Consider the following 18,934-nt stretch of genomic DNA (forward strand, 5'->3'; position numbering starts at 1 on the left):
GGGAAACCATTTCAAGGTATCAGCCCCCGTGGGTTTAAGGAACCCAAGCCTAGTCCTGGCGTGTGTTCCTCCATCTCCGTAGGCACGTGTTTCTGTAATCAGTTGGCCCGATTCGCTGGGTGAATGATCCGTGTGTGTGTGTGTGTGTGCGGGGGGGGGGTACCTCTGCCAATCCCTGGCTCGGAACCAATGGCTGCGCGGCGGAGGAGGGTTGGCCATGGCCGGCTTGCAGAACGTGCCTGCTGCCCCAGTACTAGGGGAGATAATTACGGAGTGAGAAGCGTCCTTCGCGAGTGGGGGAGAAACGCTGGATTTAAACCTTTCCCCGCCAGCTTGAGAACCACCGAGAGCTGCCGGGGAAGGGGAGCGAGGCGAGGGGGAGGCGGGACAACCAACAACCACAACAACCCCTGAGAAGAAAAGAAAAATGCACCGATCTATCTCTTGGGTGATCTTCGCGGGGCTGGCTGCGTTATTCCTCTTCCAAGGTAGGGCTTGCGCCGGGCGCGGAGCTGGGGTGCGCTGCGCGGCTTGCACTTCTGGGCAGGTAGGGGAGTGGGTTTAAAGCGGAGACTCCGGGCTGAAGCTGCTGGCGAGCCGGTGCTGAGAGGCGAGTGCCCGTTTCTGCAGGGGGATGCCTGGTGCATCACTCACTGGAGGGTGCTCGGCGCACCCCTGTCTACACAGACCCCCCCTGCCCGGTATGGAGGCATGTTGGGACACTGTCTAGCGCTCAGGCGCTGCCTGCCACCGCAGGGGAGAAAGGAAACTTGGACGATTGATTTCTAAACTTCCCCCATTGCAAAAAAGCCAGCCGACCTCTCAAGCAGGAGCTGGGTGGGAGCTTCGTATGAACCCCAGAGAGCGGGGTCTGGGCTGAGATTTCGGCTGGCAGCTTCCGCCACCCTGGCTGGATGAGTCAGTCTGCAGCAGCTGTGGACAGATGCTTTAGGCCGGGGGGGTAGAGGGGTTAGGGGGCTGCTTGGCTCAGTGGGGGCGCGGGGAGCGAACCTCTGCGAAAGCTAAACGGCTCCGCGGCGCGTCCGCCCCGCGCTGCGAAGTTCTCCGCGTGTTTGCGTACAGAGCTGCGGGGTCCCGGGAGAAGCTCCCGTCCCAGCCACCGGCGCTGCTGCATCCTTTTGGGCACTGCTAGAAAGGAAGCCGGGGGGGCGGGGGGGCTGCGGGGCTGTAGCGCGCTGCTCTAGGTATCTCTGCGATGCCTGCACACTGATTGCCTTGTATTATTAATAAGCACCATCGCCTGCAGCAGCCTTCACCCTCTGATCTGCGCCCCCCCGCCGCTTTGCTGTGTTAGATTGAGTCGAGGACAGCGAGGTAATGCACCCATCCACTCCGCCCCCAGTGCGCTGAACCCCTGTGTCCCCTAGAGCCCAGCAACTTTATTCCGCTAGGAAAGCGGCATCCAACAGGCTGCGAAAGGCTGGTGTGAGGCTGGGGATACTGGGCGGGGCGGAGTCAAGAGACGGTCCCTTCTGTCCCCCTGTGTCTGGCTCGCTCTGTGTTTCCTCGCAGGGTCGTTCCATGCACTTGATTAACTACTTTGCTGGTAATCCGCTCTGCCCCTTCTGCTGAGGTCAATCGAGTTGATGAAGTCTTAATGCAGCCGTCCCCCCTGGGGGTCTTAGCGCCTGCAGCAGAGCCAGCCGGGGGCTCTTATGTAACCTCCCAGCCTGGGGCAAAGCGGAGCTTGCCTTTTAAAGAGGCTGCCGGCAAGGAAAAAGGGACCCAACTGCTTCCCCACCCTGCTGCTCTGGGGAGCCAGTGTCAGTTTGCGCTGGATTCCATGCAGCCAGTTGGAGGCGCCCTCCTGGCCTGGTTGCCTGGAGGGAACTGCCTTTTGCAGGTGGCATAAATGTGCCACTTTATTACATAATGCTGCCCCCTGCTGCTGGGTCCCTCAGTCTGGCTCTGCCGCTGCCCCCTGAGGGCAGGGCTGTTTGCAGGGGTCAACTTCAGAAAAATTCTGGGGGGAAAGGCACTGCTGGCTTAGCTGATGTGTAAGACCATAGGAATGGCCTTATAGAGTCAGACCAAAGGTCCATTTAGCTCAGTATCCTGTCTTCCAGCAGTGACCAATGCCACGTGCTTCAGAGGGAGTGAACAGACCAGGCAGTTGACTGATCCTTCCCCTGCCACCCACTCCCAGCTTTTGGCAAAAATGCGTGATTATGTTATATCCTGCCAAGTCTTGCCCCTTAGCAAATGACACCCCTGGCTTATGGGTTACAATAAATCCCCCTCCCATTCTCTCCGCACTGGTTTGGCCTTACCCAGCATACAAGGCACCAGGGAGGATTCTGAGTACCATGCGCTGGAAATTCCTGAGCTCTGGGGCCCTGTGCCTGGAGGTAGTTTTGAGGGGTGCTCTTGGATACTAAGGGCTGAGTCCGCAGCTGGTGGAAGTCAGTGTAGCTTCATTGACTTTATTGTACATTTATGCCAGCAGAGGGTTTGGCCCCAGATGTTTAACAAGGGCAAGCGGCAGGCTTCTGGCTGTCTGCTCCCTTCCCTGGAGAGGTTAAAGCAGAGGGTTGCCTGCATTTGAGACCCCAAGGGCTGTGCTGGCTTCTTGGCGTGAGCCAGATTTGTGCAAGAAACACATACCATAGTGCAACCAAAGTAGCCTGAGTGCACCAGCCAGCAGAACTCAAGCTCACAGGTCATCTCGTCCCTTTCCTTATGATTCCAGGGCATATCATGCTGTAGGACAGTGTTTTCTACATGTTGCTCTCTGCATTTCTCTGTGCATGCCATTGACTGCTTTAGTGGAGTGAGAGGAAGTTGGGTGCCCTTTGCCCAGCTCTCCCAGTGATGGATGTCGCCTGGTCCACAAGTCAACTTTGAAATCAGATATAAAAATAGCTGCTATCTTTAATCTCAAGCACCAAAGCTGATGCGGGGATATGGCAGTGTTGTCAGGCCACTTGTTTGTTTTATTTGAAGGAGGAGGAAATGCCAGTCTGCCAGCAATCGCTGTTGGATCAAACTTCCACCACTCTTGGGTAGCTGTAGTCTGGTATGCAATGATCCACCCCTATTGCATTGATCCTCTGGGGCTACTTAGAATGCAGTTCACATTCCAAGGCATTTTTCTCTTCCTCTCTCTCTTTAAGCTGGCTCCTTCTGCCGGGGCTGCTACTTCCTGCCTTTTTTTTTCTTCTTGAAAAGGTGTCTAGTGCCCACAGCAGGTTCGTAACTCTCCCCCTGCTTCCAAGCTTTGTGCAGAAGAGTATTTCCTCGGTATCAGTGCTGATTAATGGAGAAGAGAGAGGGGGGGAAGGCAGATGATTAGCTCCCTAGGGCTCTGGCCTCTACCAAGGGCTGAGGTTGATTGGTAAGAGATTCTGATTTCCGTGGAGTCAGTGGCAAGCAGAGGGAGCTGTCCCTTAAGCACACTCCTCCCTGCTCCTGAGTTAGACCCAGCCTGAAGGGTGTTGCTGCTTTCTCCCCTATTTATCTTTCTAGCAATTGGAGCGTTTCCTCTTAGGAAGGTTTGTTCCTGTTAATGCTTTCTGATCAGTTTGGTTTGATTCCCTATTCCTTTTTTATACCCCTCTTCCTGCTATCTCATTTTCTGTGTCTGGTAATCTCTCCCTTTTCAGCATATACAGATGGCTGCGAGAGGATGCATTCAGATCACCCCCCAAAATAGTCCCACCCTGATCACCAAACCGAGTTGACTTAGCTGCTATTAAGTATCCCTGGCATCAGCAGAATTCCAAACAAGGTTCTTTCTCTGGTGTGGTCAAGGGGCAGCAAATTCACTCGGCGTTCCAGGGGAAGGAAAAGCAATAGCTTGCGTCCTGCTTCCTGTCATCAGGATCCATTGGTGACTGCGTTTGGTGCTCTAGAACCAGGCGAGTTGCATGGATCGCAGTTGTAAAAATGACTTAACTGGCACTGGGGAGCCATGTCCGAGGGTGGTGGAGAGGATAGCAGAGCCATGTGCATGAGGGCAGAGATGAAGCATAACCAGGAAATCTCTGAATAGCACATTTAAAAATGTAAATATTGTACTGAATGTTACCAGTAGAGCTGCTAGGGAGTTTTTCACCAAAATGTTTTTTTGTTTGTTTTGTTGTTGGAAAATGCTGATTCAACATCCTTTACAGGAAAGGGTTAGTTTTCAAAACTTGGGGCTGGGGAGAGGGAGAGTTTTTTGAAATTGTCTCAACAATTCTGCTCTGACAGTTTTGAAACTGAAGTTCTGCTTTTTTCAGTTCAAAAGTATGTTTTGTTAAGAAATTTAAGTTCATGTCCAGTATTCAACAAAGATAAGAAAACTAATGAAAACTGCAACACTTGGAAATGATTGGAAATGAAATGTGCCGACTGAGCTGGTCTAGAAGTCTGTCTCAAAATTGTTTGGAGATTTTGACTTTGTCCTGATTTGGAATAGGAAAAAAAATGTCAAAATCTCAACAATTCCAAATCTCCAAGACGTCAGAAAACCTGCCCCCTAGTTCTTTAGCTCATGTATTAGAGGTTGGTGCACTGGAACTAGTAGGCCTGGGTACAGCAGGTTAAACATTTTTTTAAAAAAAGTGTTTTGGAAAATTACCTTTTTTTTTTAATTCCCCCCCCCCCATCCCCCAACAAGTTTTTATTTGACCAGTTCTAGAACTGGGTTCTGCTCTTGCTTCTGCAGTCAGTTATGATCCCTAGCCTCATTTCAATGGCTGTTATGTTGGCCAACACTCTGGAGACTGACCTGGGGACACCCAGAGCTTAAAGCATCAGCTGCTACAGCTTTAGCTGAAGAAGCAAGGCTCCCTAGCTAGCCCCATAACAGACTCCTGTTCTCTGTGGATTGGGCATAAAGGGGTACATATAGCGCACACTCACCAGTAGGTTATGCTAATACACTACAGCTGTCAGCAAACCTCATACATGTGTTATGGATTTTAGGTGGGCTGGTGAGTGACACATGTCTCCTTCTGTCCTGATCTGCTGAGAATGGGAATTGTTCCAGCCTCCTGCTAAAAACTCACACTAGATTCAGAAGGGGGAAAAAAAATCCTTTGGCAATTTGTGCTGCAGGATGACTACCAATGAATGTCTGTGTTTTAAAAAAAATATATCACAGATATTGACTTCTTTCTGTAAGCATCAAGATTTATTGTCCCTTGAAGAAAATATTAGATTTAGTTTCACTTCAGTCAATATTTACCACTCAGGTCAATAAAACTTGATATTCACCTCAACAGCAGCTTAATAGCTAATAATAATAATTGATATGTATAGGATTAGATAACCCAGTTATAGCACAGAAGAGGAAAGAAGTTACAGAATCATAGGACTGCAAGGGACCTCGAGAGGTCATCTTGTCCAGTCCCCTGCATTCAAGGCAGGATTGAGTATTATCTACACCATCCCTCATGTTCTATCTATCTAACCTATCTAAGGTGCTTATCTGGTACCCACAACTGTAGGCACTGAGCATCTCACAGTCTTCAGTGTATTTATCCCCAAAACAGCCCTGGAGATATCCCAGTTTTACGGATGGGGAATGGAGGTGTACAAAGGCTAACTGACCTGCCCGTGGTCACACAGGATGGTCTTTACTGGTCAGTGGCCTGATTTTGAGACTAGCTGAGCACCTGCCATTCTTGACAGCTTTCATAAGGGGGGTGGGTACCATGCATCTCTGAAATGAGGCTGATAATGGGAATAATTGGCACATTCCTTAGGCCCAATGGATTAAAACATGAAAAAAGAAATAGACCACATGTTCCTAAAGGGCATCCTTGAGACCAAGGTACACTGAGGAGAAAGAGGGTCTTGTAGATAAGGCACCACATTGAGGTATAGGAGACTGGGTTTCAATTCCTGGCTCTGCCATAGACCTCATGCATCTCTCATAATTCTCTGTGCCTCGGTTTCCCTATCTGTAACATGGGGATGGTCACACACTCCTTCCTCACAGGGGAATGGTAAGGGTAAATTCATTCATACTACCATGGTAGGAGGGCATGGAGGTGTCTGGATGGATTGGCGGGGTGGCATGGAGGAAGGCTGTGAGGTTCTGTAAATAAAGACCTTTGACTGGTAGCGGGCAATAGAGCTGTGTGGAATCTGCTGATTTGGGTTCCCATTGTTGTTACTGCAATACACATAATAAATTAGTCGCACCTGGGAGGCCCAGTCATGAAGCAGGACCCAACTGCATTAGGAGCTCTACAAACACAGAGCAAAAAGCTGGTCCACGCCCCTAGGAGCTTACAGGCTTAAATATAAGACAAGAGACAACAGGTGGCTACAGGCAGGTAGGGGAGTACAAGGAAACAGTGACACATCACCGCTCAGCGCAACAAGCAGCGGTCTTGGCACACCAATTGCCTAACCATTGCCAAGCGCACTGTAGGCATCTCACACACCCAGTCCCAGTAGATTCCACCTGCATGAGTTTGGAATCCAGAGCAAAGTCCGCTAAAAGCAGGGGGATAGTGGTGAATTTAGATAGAAATCTTTCCATATGGGAACACGTTACCAAAAAACCTCTCTGGGCTCCAGAGACCGCAACAAGAATTGTGTGAACCTCCAGCTGGTTTACTTAACACCAGCAAGCTCTGCTGGAATTTAGCTTTTATTTCGGTGGTGTCAGGCCGTGCTTCATTTGTAATGAAAGAGGTGCCGGGGCTCCAGCCCTTTCTTTTTACTTTCATAACTGACATGCCAAGCCCAGAGGTGCTGTGGCTATGAACTGCCAAGCCTAGATGTAGCTGCCAGGACTCAGCACAAATGAAGCACTGGTGTCAGGGCAGTGATATTTTCTCAGATCCCTGTGTTTGAAGCACCATCGCCCCCTGGGTGGAATGTCACAATCCACCAATTAGTTGGGCCTGTTCCTCTCTGGGATGTTGCTCCCGTAGCAAACTGGGTGATAGGATTTTTTCCCTCAGAAATACCCCAATGCTCTTCCACCTCAGAAAGGGGTGGGGTTTGGGTGCCACATGCAGTGTGTGTGTGTTGAGGAGTGGGGGTTGTGGTGTGGCTGGCAGATATGCAGATCCACAAACTCTTTTGGCTCACATTTCCATTCCAGCGGGACTATTGCAGAACAGCCTGGCAACAGGGAGGATTCCCTCCCCATAACTCCTGAAATACCCAGCATGCAGTCCACACCCTCCAGCTGCATATTGGAGTCAAGGCTTGGCCATGCTGGAGTCCATGCATGTATCCCACCAGGGGCCATCGGGTGTTAGTCTGGTATCTTTCACCAGCACTAAAAATCTCTTGACATATATATATGGCCAAAGCCCTACAGCTAGAGTCAGGTAGTTGAATGGACATAGCAGGAAAAAGCAAGATGCTTAAGGGAGCTGATTATGACTCCTTGATCTTCAGGCTGGATTAACACTGGCCCCAGTCTCAGCTGAGTTTAGAACAGCCTGGGAGCTGCTCTACATTCTGTCAACTAGTAACAGCTCCCGCAGTACCTTCTACCAGCTGGGAATGGCCAGAGGGTGTTGTGCACCTGCTACAGTCTTTCCACCTCCTTTTTGCCAGGGGCTGCAGGGGCAGTGATATAGAGATCAGCTAGGTCAATTTATGCCCAGTAGGGGAGATGTGGCAAGTTTCCTAGAGCCAGAGTGGAACAAAGGGAGCAGATAAAAGACCCAAGATTTGATCATCATAATCTCTAATTGTCCTTCTGGAAGACTTGTCATCCCATAGGTGTCTGTATAAACCTCCAAACTTGATTAGACAGGGATCCATCTACTCCTGTGTCTGATCATGACCAGCACCAACTTCTTCAGCCCATGAAACTCTGCATCAGCCTGTTATGAAATAACCTCCCGTGAGGCAAACTACCTCCTTTGCCCTGCCCCGCCCCCAATCTACCTGGCATATATATCAGCCCGATCTCCCTGGCACCTGGCTATGCTTTTGCCGTCCCTGCTTCCATAGATTTAATTTGGTGCATTCAATATTTTAAGCCTTGGTTCATTTATTTTCTTGCTGCTTTAGCTTAAAAAACCAAAATCCTTATTTATTTTTCCTTATGGGGAAAAAGAACTGATCAGTTGACAGATCTGGGTCAAGCTAGCAGGGGTTGCTGTGTTCCACACTAGTTTAACATAAAGTAGGAAGAGAAGAGCTGGCCTGCACTTGGCAGAGATCTTGCAATCACATCACAGAGTTGTGAGTAGTGCTGGCGAGGTCCGGCAGCCCTCAGTAGCCAGCAAGGCACACTGGGACTTTTCCTCTGACCTGAGGGATCATGGGAGAGCTTCTCTGCATCTGTTTTTCCTTCCCAAATGTAAGATGTGGCAGCAGAGGGTGGACTGACTCTGCTTAGTTCAGGGGAAATTCACTAGGTTTATTTGGGAATCTTTTGGACAAACTGTTGTTGCAGCTGCAACTTGTTTGCAGACATGCATCAATCTGAATGGGAAGCTTTCTCAGGTCCAGGATGGAATTTCAGGTCCAAGTGAGTGAGAGCAAAAGCGAACCCCAGAATTGCTAATAGCCCAGTGGTTCGGGGATGCACTTGGGAGATACAGGTTCAAATCCTTATTTCGACTGACTCATTCCAGGCTGTTGGTTGTTTGCAGGGGTGTTTGGGGAAGGGTCTCTTCTGCTCTCTTAATTTCAAAAGATCTCAGTTTCATCCTACTTCAGAATAAAAATAAATTCCAAAACTTCAAAATTTTCCAGGAAACAGAAATGTTTTCTGGCCAGTGCTAAAATCCACCCCCGTGCAGGGGCGTGTGCACCCGCTGAGGCTGAAGTGGGACTTAACTGGGGCACAGGCTTCATGCTGTCCAGCTGGTGAATTTCACCCTGAGAGAGCCAGTACCTGTCCCTGCTCCCACAGAAGATAATGCAAAACTCTTATCGATGTCCACCAGTGCAAGGTGAAGCCCTTGCACCTCTGGTCCACCTCAAGCATTTGCTTGGAGGTGTGAATTAGGGCTGGTCTATGCTCAAAACTGTCATCAGCATCGATACGTGTTTCAGGAGTATGAATAATCCACATCTTGGAGAGAGGTAGCCATGCCGACCTAGCTGCTCATGGAGACAGCGCTAGGTCAACAGATGAATTCTTCTGTTGACCTAGCAACTGTCTCTTGGGAAGGTGGATTAACTACAGCAATGGGAGAACCTCTCCCATCACCATGGTGAACAGCTACATTGAAATGCCACAGCAACACAGATATCACCTGACTCTCCTCATTTTAGATAGAGGAACTAGGACAGGACCTTTGGAGCTGCTGACAGCTAGACTAGGTGGGCCTGAAAGGGTGGAGAATCCCTCCGTGGCAGAGGGAGACCCGAGATGTAACAGGGAGCCCCAGCCAAGTTCAGAAACGAGTTCAGGGTGAAATGTCTGTTTGCTGGATAATACAAAGGAAACCTCAGGGAGAGGTAAGTTTGGAGCCGGTCAGGACAAGTGCCTGCTGTGCTAGGGGTGGGATAGGGTTGCCACCTGTTTAGAGGGTTAAGATTTTTAATAGCATTTGGGAGATTTGCTCAGGATTACACAGCATGGTGTTTGCAAAGCTGGGAATAGACCCCAGGAATCCTGGCTCCCAATTGACCTACCCTAACTGTTAAACCACATTCCCCTCCCAGAGCTAAGCCAGGAGTCCTGGCTTCTTGTCCGTGGCCTTAATTTTCTAGTCCGGCATCATCCCCCCCGTCTCAGAGGTGGGAACAAAACCCAGAGATCCTGGCTTGCAGTTCCCTGATGCAGTCCTGTATCTTTTAACTAGGGGAAAATCTCCCACCAACTCCATTGGAAAGTTTCGCTCAGGCCCTAGAGGCATGATATTGAACTGACTAGCCCTGTCCTCTTCCTTCACTTCCCAGTTCACTGGGATAAGCGGAGGGCTGATAACCCTAAAGGCAGCCACCTCCGCAAACGGCCGCCGAGCCCGTGTGTGGCGTTGTGTCCTGCGGCGCTTTCAGGCCTCAAGTGCTGCAGCATCCTGGCACGTTTGGGAGCTGTGGCTCCAGCCGCTGCCTGGTTTCTCCTTTCAGAAGCGCGCTCCTTGCTCTCGGTTAATAATAAATCAGAGGTGATGTCTTCACTGCGCTCTCTCTTATCTCCTGCCAAGAAGGATATCATGGATTTTTGATGCGCTTACAGTTAATATGTCCAGTGCTGAAAGCTGTTGTAAATTAATTGGCCCTTTGACCCCCCCTTGTCCCGTCAACTGTTCTCACTAAAGACAATATCTAGTTCTTGGTATCCTCCCCTCTCTCCCTTCCTCCTACTCGCCCCTCTCCTGCATGTGCAGCCTGCTAATCAGAGGGAGCCCAAGCAGGCCTCCAAAGGAGCTGTAATGCAGAGCTCTAGGCAGAGGTGAAGGCTGCAGTTCCAAGCAGGAGGTGGGAGCTTCATAGCAGGTGTGTCTAGAAGCCAGGAGCCCAGCGAGTCAACATGAATAAATTCTGGGTTGCTGAACTATTTCCCTTAAAATGCCAAGGGCACTGGGATCGAAGCTGGCCCTGCCACCTCCATTTTTCCTAGGAAACACAAATGGGGACATTGTCGAACTACCAGCATCTCCCTGCCCCCAAACCAGAACTGCTGCTGTGGTGGAGTCCAAGGGTCCGATGCTGCGACATGCGGAGCGCTCCTTTGGAGGAACTGGGCACCCTCAGCTCCCATTGACGTCAACAAGAGCTCAGAGTGCTCAGCACAACAAATGAGCAAGTCTCTTCTCTTTCCCTCCAGTAAGGCAAACAAGCTGCACATCACACAGGGAGCTTATGATCAGAAAAGTGTCTATCAAAGACATTGTGAGGTTACCTGGGACCTGATTTCCAGAGGAACTAAGCACCACTGACTTCACCCTGAGTTGTGGGGCTCCAGGTACTTCAAAATGAGGCCCATATTATCGCTCCCCTGGAGTGAGGTGGGGAAGCATAGTGGTTAGAGTAGCAAACTGCCAGGAAGAAGGATGGTCTTGTACGTAAGCACTGGGCTAGGATTCAGGAAATCTAGGTTTATTTCCTGGCTCTGCCACTGATTCCTTGGGCAAGTCATTTCACCTCTTAGTGCCTCAGTTTCCCCTTTGTAAAATGAGGATAATAATCCCTACTGTCTCCTCTCTTTGCATTGCCTGTTTAGGTTGTAACCTCTTTGGGGGAAGAGACTCTCTCCTCCCATCTGTCCAGTGCCTAGCACAGAGGGACTCTGGTTTCAGCAAGGTTCTCTTGTTACTGTTACAGTAGCAAACTCTCAATCTGCCAAGACCCTGAATGGGAGACAATGGCCTTTTGAAAGGCCAACAAAGACCCAAATATGAAACTCAACCAGAAAATCAGAGGGTGGATCTCAAAGTGAAGTAAAGTGAGATTTGTTGTTTTAATACCATCCTGCCCCTTTTCAATTTCTTCTGCCCTGACTTTTTCCTTTTTTTTTTTTTTTTTTTAAATAGCTACATTCCCTTCCTGCAGCACTGATGCAATAATTAAAGGGGACAGGGCAGCATGTATGAAAGTCTTCACTATGTCCACAGCCAGAAATAGTGTTCTCAATAATTGGCCAAATAGTGGGAGAACACCAGCAGTATTTGGCATAGAAATCAATTTGGATTTAACGGTAGTGACCTAGCTTGCAATAAGGTGTATTTAAGACTGGTGCTGGCTGGGAAGATGGTTTGTTAGCAGCTGGGATATCCCCGGAGCCAAAGCAAATTGTCAGCGAGTACAGCATTAGAAATTGCATTATTTATTGCTCACTTTCTGCAAGTCAAAGTTGCACATCTCAGGCTTCCCACACTGACATCACATTAACAGCCAGCACTGAAGCCCCCTCTCCCCCCAAAGAAATAAATAAACTATGCGTATTCCTTCTGATCCACTTGTGTTTATGTAAATGGCTGAAAAGCCATTTTTGACTTATTTCAGAAGCTTAAGGTCTTCATACAAAGCCTATTATTGGAAAAAAATCAGAAAGTGAAAAGCAACTTCGAAGACCACGAATTAACAGCTCAGTGTCTGTGTGTGCGTAAAGATGACTGTATTGGATGCGGCTGTGTTACAAATGGGAACTCCCTTGAGATTCAGTAATCAAACACGTGGCAACAGGTTGTCTGTTTCAACAGCGACTGGGTAATCAAAGGAGATTTGCAGCTAATCCAGCTAGAACAGAGGGCGCATCCAGGAGAGGAGCATACGGATGATGCAAGAAGGAAAATGGGGCTAAAGCATTTCAGACCTGCAGCTGTATGTGATTTGTATGAAGACACGTGGTGGTCGGTGTTGGGATGGGTAGGACCTAAAGGATGGTATCTGGCATAGTTTGGTATGGGGCTGCAGCCGGCGCTCTGTGGCTCTAAGGTGTGTCAGACGTGACTGGATCCCATGAGGGGCGGTGAGCCAGCCCCCAGCTGTCAGTGTGTCTGCCCAACTGGCAGCCAGGGAATTAGCCAATTAGTGGATCTCCTGCCCTCGCTCTCTGTATCTGAATGCGGCGGGAGAGTGTGTGGAAGGGGGAGAGAGGTTGTGAGGAAAGCGTGTGTGTGTGTTTGAGGCGGAGTGTGTGTCAGAGAGAGAATGTGAGCTGGTGTAGGTTGTTGTGTGAGAGGAACTGACTGTGTGTGTGTGTGTTTGTGTTTTCATTCCTGGGAACGAGTGTAAGGCCAGCACATGCAAGGTCAATGCAAGCATGTTCTAGTTCATGCAGACTCTGAGAAAGACCCTGCGTCTTGGCTGAGGGCTTGACTCCCCAGTGTGGACTATACCGACCCAGCTCTGGCTCCGTAGCTGTGCTGGCATACCCCTGTAGCATTGACAGTCTGACAGAAGGGGTTCTCTGTAAGCACTCTCCATCGATGTAGCTCTGCCTGTCCTAGGGGGTTAGGCAGGCATAGCTCTGACACTCAGGGATGTGGATTTTTCACACCCTGAGCGGCATAGCTCGGTTGACCTAAATTTTAAGCATAGACAAGACCTAAGGGTAACTCTGTGTTACCCAGGGTGCCTGCTCTTTCTTACCCTCACCTACAAAGCAGCTTGACGCTGACTGCTCCTGAGAGGCAGAGGGCTGTCTCTAACTCTGCTCCTGTAAATCAAACACATTATAAACGGGCTATGTCAGGCCTTTTCCCATCAGCTGGCCCTGCAGCCTGTGATGTCTCCTGTTTTTTTTGGTCTCTTCCCCCTTCCTTATGTTAATTTCCCACCTGAGCACCAAGTACTTTATAAATAGCAAATCTGAAATGAATTTCCTAGCTGCAATCATTAGCTCCCTCGACATCCATTAAACATTCACACAAGCAGAGCGAAATGACAAAAGGGATTGATTTTTTTACAGTGCGCTTAAAAGGGCGGGGGGGAGGAAATATGTTGACAAGGCTTTTCTCAGATCCCTCATATCATGAGGAATTTGCAATGACTCATTGAGGAGAGAGGGAGGGAGCCGAAAGAGGAAAAAATCCGCCCCCCCCCCCCCACTGTGCATTTAGCTTAGATCCATCAACTACATGTGCCTGGTAAACATAAAGTTAGTTACCTGGCACTGGCCGTTGAGATGAATATGTCAGAATTAATGCTTCAAAACTTATAGGGGTTGGAGGGGATGGTGGAGGGAGAGGAAAATATCCAATTTGTGGCAGCGCTATTGGCAGAATAAATGTGTTGATGCAATACTTGGGAGCCAGTGAGCCACTGCCGTGCGAGGCACTGTGGCTGAAAATTTAACTTGGATTTCAATTTTCATATTTGTCAGCAATAATTAGATTCAAGAAATGTTTTTGTCGCGGTGCTAAAATACTAATAAGTAGATGCCTTTGTAGTATGGTTAATGGAGTCTTTTCTTCCTACTTGGCTAGAAAAATTCCATTAAAGGGAAAAAAGTCATAGTATATGACTGCTCTTCCACACACATTACCTCGGCAGCAAAAGTCAATCTCCTTGCTGAGAGCCGACTGCTCTTGCTCTAAGCACAGGCACAGTGGCTGGGAATGGAAGTTTGGGGTTTAATATTCCACCAGTGTCCATTAGTCGTGACCCACACACACTTCCACCATTGGGCAAGGGAGTGAGTGCGAAAGAAACACATCTGGTAAAGAGTCATTTGAAGGCTGGGCTTTCATGTATGAGTCTCACTGGGGACTGGGTAATGTGGTGTGTTCATCAAATTTATAGTTAGACAATGGACATGTACTTAGAGTCATAGAATAATAGGGTTGGAAGAGACCTCAGGAGGTCATCTAGTCCAACCCCCTGCTCAAAGCAAGACCAATCCCCGATTTTGTGAAGCCTGAGCTTCTCTGCTCTTTGATGATGTCCTGTGGTGACTTATTACTGATGCTCCGTTCCTTTTGCTTCTGGCATCCCCCAGCAAGTCAGTTAGGCCCCAATCCTTGCACCACAGCAGTTAATGAGCAGCAATGGGGCAGAGCCCTTAAGAACAAGATCCACTTGGATTGGGCTTTTCACACAAAGATCTCAAAGCCCTTCCCAGGTAGTAGTTCACTGAGCCTGGATGCAGCTCTGGGAGCTAGGATGTAGCCATTACCAGAGCTGGCAGGAAATGGTTTCCATGACTTGCCATAATGATGGAGATTTTGAACATTGTTCCCACCCCAAATTGTGACAGAAAGTTGAAAAAGCTAAAATTTTCATTAACCAAAAATCCTGTTTAAAAAAAAAAATCTTGCATCTGTTCAGTTGAAATGTTTTGTTTCAATTTTGACCTTTTAAAACTTTGTTTACATATTTATTAATTAAAATTTGCAAACAGAAAGTTGTTTGGACCCAAGAAATGGAACTTTTTCATCTAGAAAATGCCCAAGTGGGATATTTGACAATTTAATTTTTTTTTTGAAATGGCAAATTAATTGAAACTGACCCTTTCCGACAAACTTTTTCAGTTTTGATGAACCAGCATTTTCCAGTGTGTTGGGGGAGGGAGATGAGGGGGCACATATGTCACAAGACTCCCAACCAGTGATAGTCTTTGAGCAGGTGGTTGAACTAGATGACTTCCTGAGGTCCCTTCCAACCCTGATATTCTATGAATCTGTGATAGTCATTGGTCCTGTTTCACATGTGGGGAACCAGAGAATTCTAGGCCATGTCAACATGAGATGTCACACCAATTTGACTTGACTTGTACTTTAAACTGATCTAGTTAAACAGGTGCAGACCCCTGCATGTATGCTTCTATTTCAGTTTAAGAGATTGGTTTATTTAAAGATCGCCTATGCCAATGCCTAATTGACTTAAACTATACCAAAATAAGTCTGGTTTAAACAAAAGTAGGAGTAGCCACATGGCCTATTGCACTTGGCTTGGCTAAATCAGTTTAACATCATATCTGAAGATAAATCTGTGTAGACAAGTCGTTAGTCTTGTCTTGTCCAAATTTTCGCTCTAAGCCAGGGCAATGGCCATGAATAGAACCCAGAAGTCTTGACTTCCATTGCCATATTCTAACCATCAGACAGTTCTCCTTGTTGGAAGATGGCATGAGGTAAAGGGAAAGAACTCTGCTTAGGGTGGTGCTGTTGGCCAAACAAGTCCTCTGTCCTCTTCACCAGTGCTAGTTATCTAATAATCAGCAATATCTGGGGTAATACTCCTCAGGTCCCTCCACCCCTTCGAAGTTCCCAAGGAGTGATAGATTTATGCCATGACGGTTATTCCAAGGAATCCAGCAGGGGGCACTGTCCTTGTATTTATTGTTATATTTTCTATAGATTTTGCTCACTGCTCATACTAGACTCTGGCCGTTTGTGCTAATTAAAACAAACCAGCCATATTCCATTAGAAAATGTAATCCTCTACTCGAGACTAACCAAACAGCTAAGGACAAACTGCCTCCAACAACAAGAGCCCATCAACTATATAAGTAGTCAGCCAATCCCTCACGTATCCATCCCATCAATGTGTCTCTTGCAAATGCCCTCCAGTAATGGCTTGGCCTTTGCCGCATGGCCAGATGGTTAATACATCCAGGCCCTGGTTGGTCAAGGGAAGGAAGCTAGCTCCAAATCAGAGGACCGTTGCCTTACCAGCAGCCTACTTTTAAAAATAAAATTAAATTAAAAAAAAAATCCCTCTTGGTTCATTTATCACCAAGCATTCCTTCTACCTACCTACCATCAGGCTACCTGTCTGTCTCAAACTGAGTGATTATACTGGTGGGCCTATCTAGATACCTAAAATCTGTCTCTCTCCTGTTAGCTACTACCTCATCAACTCACTGAAATTTCCACCCCCAAGTCCCCTCCCCAGTTCCACCATACTCTTCAGAAGGGCCCATTCTTCCCCCTCCGCTCCCAGCCTCTTCCTGCATTTCCCTGATGGCGTCTGCCAGATTCCATCCCAGAGCAGCACTTGAGAATGAAAGAGGGGAAGGGATATTAAATTTACTGGCGGTGCATGCAGCAATTGGGGAAAGCATTAAGTTGGTGTCATTTTCAAGCTACTTCAGCCTATTAAGCAAACAAAAGTGCTTGTGGAATGAGAAATGTAAATGGGAAATGCAAGCCGATTAATCCTGGATGTACAATTTCATTAATAAACTGCCTTTTTAATAGGTGGCTTCTTCCAGCAGCTGCTGGGACCAGGAATTGATGTATTCATTGTAATTGTATTGCAACTAATAGGATATGAAGAAAATTGTACTGGAGAATCTGGTCTTTCAACACTATTTTCCAATCGGCTGAAATAATGACTTGCTATGGAAGGGCCTAGCAAGGTAATGACATTTAATAAAAAGAGAAACCCAAGGATATCCATTATTCCAATCCACATGATTTGGGCTTATGTATGTATGTATAGGCTGTCTTCATATCATACGCAGAAACCACGGCTAAGGCTTGTGATGCTGCTGAAAGGATTTAGGTTTATTCCCATTAAAATGCAGGTGAGTGGACATCTAATTTTCCCAAGTAGCTTTGAAAATCAGAGCCCAAAGATATGAGGTGCATCTGTTCACAATTCAGATACACAGATTTCTTCTAGCTGAGCACAAGACGTCTCATTGCATGCAACTGATCACTGGAGCCCAGTCTGTCTTGTGGGATTGGGGGTGTGTGAAAAGTGGGTGACCATTCACCCCTCCAGGCAGAGTGAGCACTATGTCTGTGAACCAATGGCATCCGTCTGGAGAGCTGAAGTGAGATTTCATTGGTGCAGAGCAGGGAATGTTACCCAGAGTGCTTTGCTTTAAAGACTTGGTCTGGTCTGATGTTGCTGGTGTCGACGGGGTATCTGCCATTGAGTCTGGTGGGAGTCCTGGTAAAGAGCCTGAGGTCCTTACTCAGTTTGTTCTGTGTCTTTATTCAGGCCAAACTCCCTTTGGCTGAGTAATAATGTAGCATAGGGACCTTAGGATTTGCCTGTTTCTTAAGATGCGCTTCTGCTCCTCTGGGAGTCAATGTCAAACATCCCTCTGATTACGGACAAAGTGCTGGAGGGACTATACAGAGAGCTGGGTCCAAAGCCTCTTGAAGCTGTCACATGCTGTTTTAAACATTCTAAATAAGTAGTTTTGAAAGAAAAAATCAAATCATTCTGCGGGAAAGGGACTTTTTGATGTTGTCACTTTCCACCTCTAAAAAATAACTTCTCTGAAATTGACACAATCGTGTTGGTGTTTCGATTTCAGTGGAACTGCATTCTCTGATGGAGAATGATTGCATCCAAGCTTTCTGACCACCTCTATTGAGAGTCTCGCTCAACATGGATCCTGGGATGTACCCAGTGAGACTGCACTGGTGTGTGTGTTCAGTGCTACCCCAACTGGTATAGAACGTAGATTCTCCCACAGAAATTTTGTTTGCAATTCTTTTCTTTGGGCTCACTCATCCTCTGATGAACCCCAATAAAGAGGCTAAGATAGCATGCATCAGACTGGACTTCTGAATGATGAAAAGATTCAGAAGCTTGGTTCAGGTCAGGTAAGCATCTATAACTTAGATAAATATCCTTCCTTTTCATTTCCCTGTGATTGCAAAGAATCATGTAAGTGAACCACATTTTGGTTGCTTTGAACAGCTGTGGTGTGAAGTAGTATCTGTGACACAGGAAAGTTGCCTCAGTTATTTAGCAGTGTATCCTCAAAGCCAGTTGCTATTTGTGACATAAATGTATTTGTGTGCATAACTACACTGGAAGTACTGAAGCTCCTCATCATGTGGGAAGGATGTGGAGGGGGGTTTCACTCAGAATTCTTCAATGGAATTCACCCTCCAAGGTCGAGAATCCCCTTCAGAATGCAAAGAATTTGAAGGCTCCAGTTGCATATATTTTATGGACCAGTTTCTGACCCAAGTGTTGGCTGTAAAATCTGGAGTATCCTTACTGAAAAGAGTGGAGTTACACCAGAGTCACGGAGGTCAGAACCAATCCTAAAGTGGATTGAAAAAGAGTTGATCTTAGTGCATTGAAATGTTGACAGATTATTTTTCATGAAAAGTTTCAAACTGTTTTGTGAAGCGGGAGAACTTGACCATCTTCCAACCAGTACCGAGCTGAAGGAGAATCTCCTTTAACATGGATGGGTTATGACACATAGTTGAGCAGTTCTGATTGCATCTAGTAGAGGGCAGTGGCACATAGCCATACTGGCCAGTTCTTTTAGTCTTTAGGGGGATGTTTCCGAAACCTCCCATGTGACCCAGAAGCACAAATCCCACGGACTTTCAGTGGACGTCTTGTGCTCCTGTGACAATCTCACTCTGAGTTCTTGAGATAATAATTCAGCTAGTACAACCATGGAGATGTCACTGGTACAGAATGTTCCAAATCGTGAGCTGGATGAGTGGATCAGCATAAAACTGAGGTAATATGTGACACATTGCCCCAGGATACATGCTTTCATAATATCCATGCGACTGGAGAATAATGCACATTAAAGCTGGGGAAACATCAACCATAACAGCGAAACAGTAGCGAAACCTAATCAGCTTCTGATTATTGCAGCTTGTTCTTTCTCTGCTAA

The 18,934-nt window shown here is 47.4% G+C and overlaps 1 protein-coding gene across 1 annotated transcript in view; it reads left to right on the top strand.

Moving 5' to 3' along the window:
• Positions 1-232: 232 nt before the first annotated feature.
• Positions 233-18,934, top strand: part of NTM (neurotrimin) — a 701,070-nt gene continuing 682,368 nt past the window's right edge. Inside the window, exon 1 of the mRNA XM_050921713.1 lies at positions 233-488. Coding sequence (XP_050777670.1) covers positions 428-488 — 61 coding nt within the window. The 5' untranslated portion in view covers positions 233-427. The remainder of the gene's footprint in view (positions 489-18,934) is intronic.

Source organism: Gopherus flavomarginatus, chromosome 13 (genome assembly GCF_025201925.1).
Source record: "Gopherus flavomarginatus isolate rGopFla2 chromosome 13, rGopFla2.mat.asm, whole genome shotgun sequence".
Classification (NCBI taxonomy): Eukaryota; Metazoa; Chordata; order Testudines; family Testudinidae; genus Gopherus; species Gopherus flavomarginatus.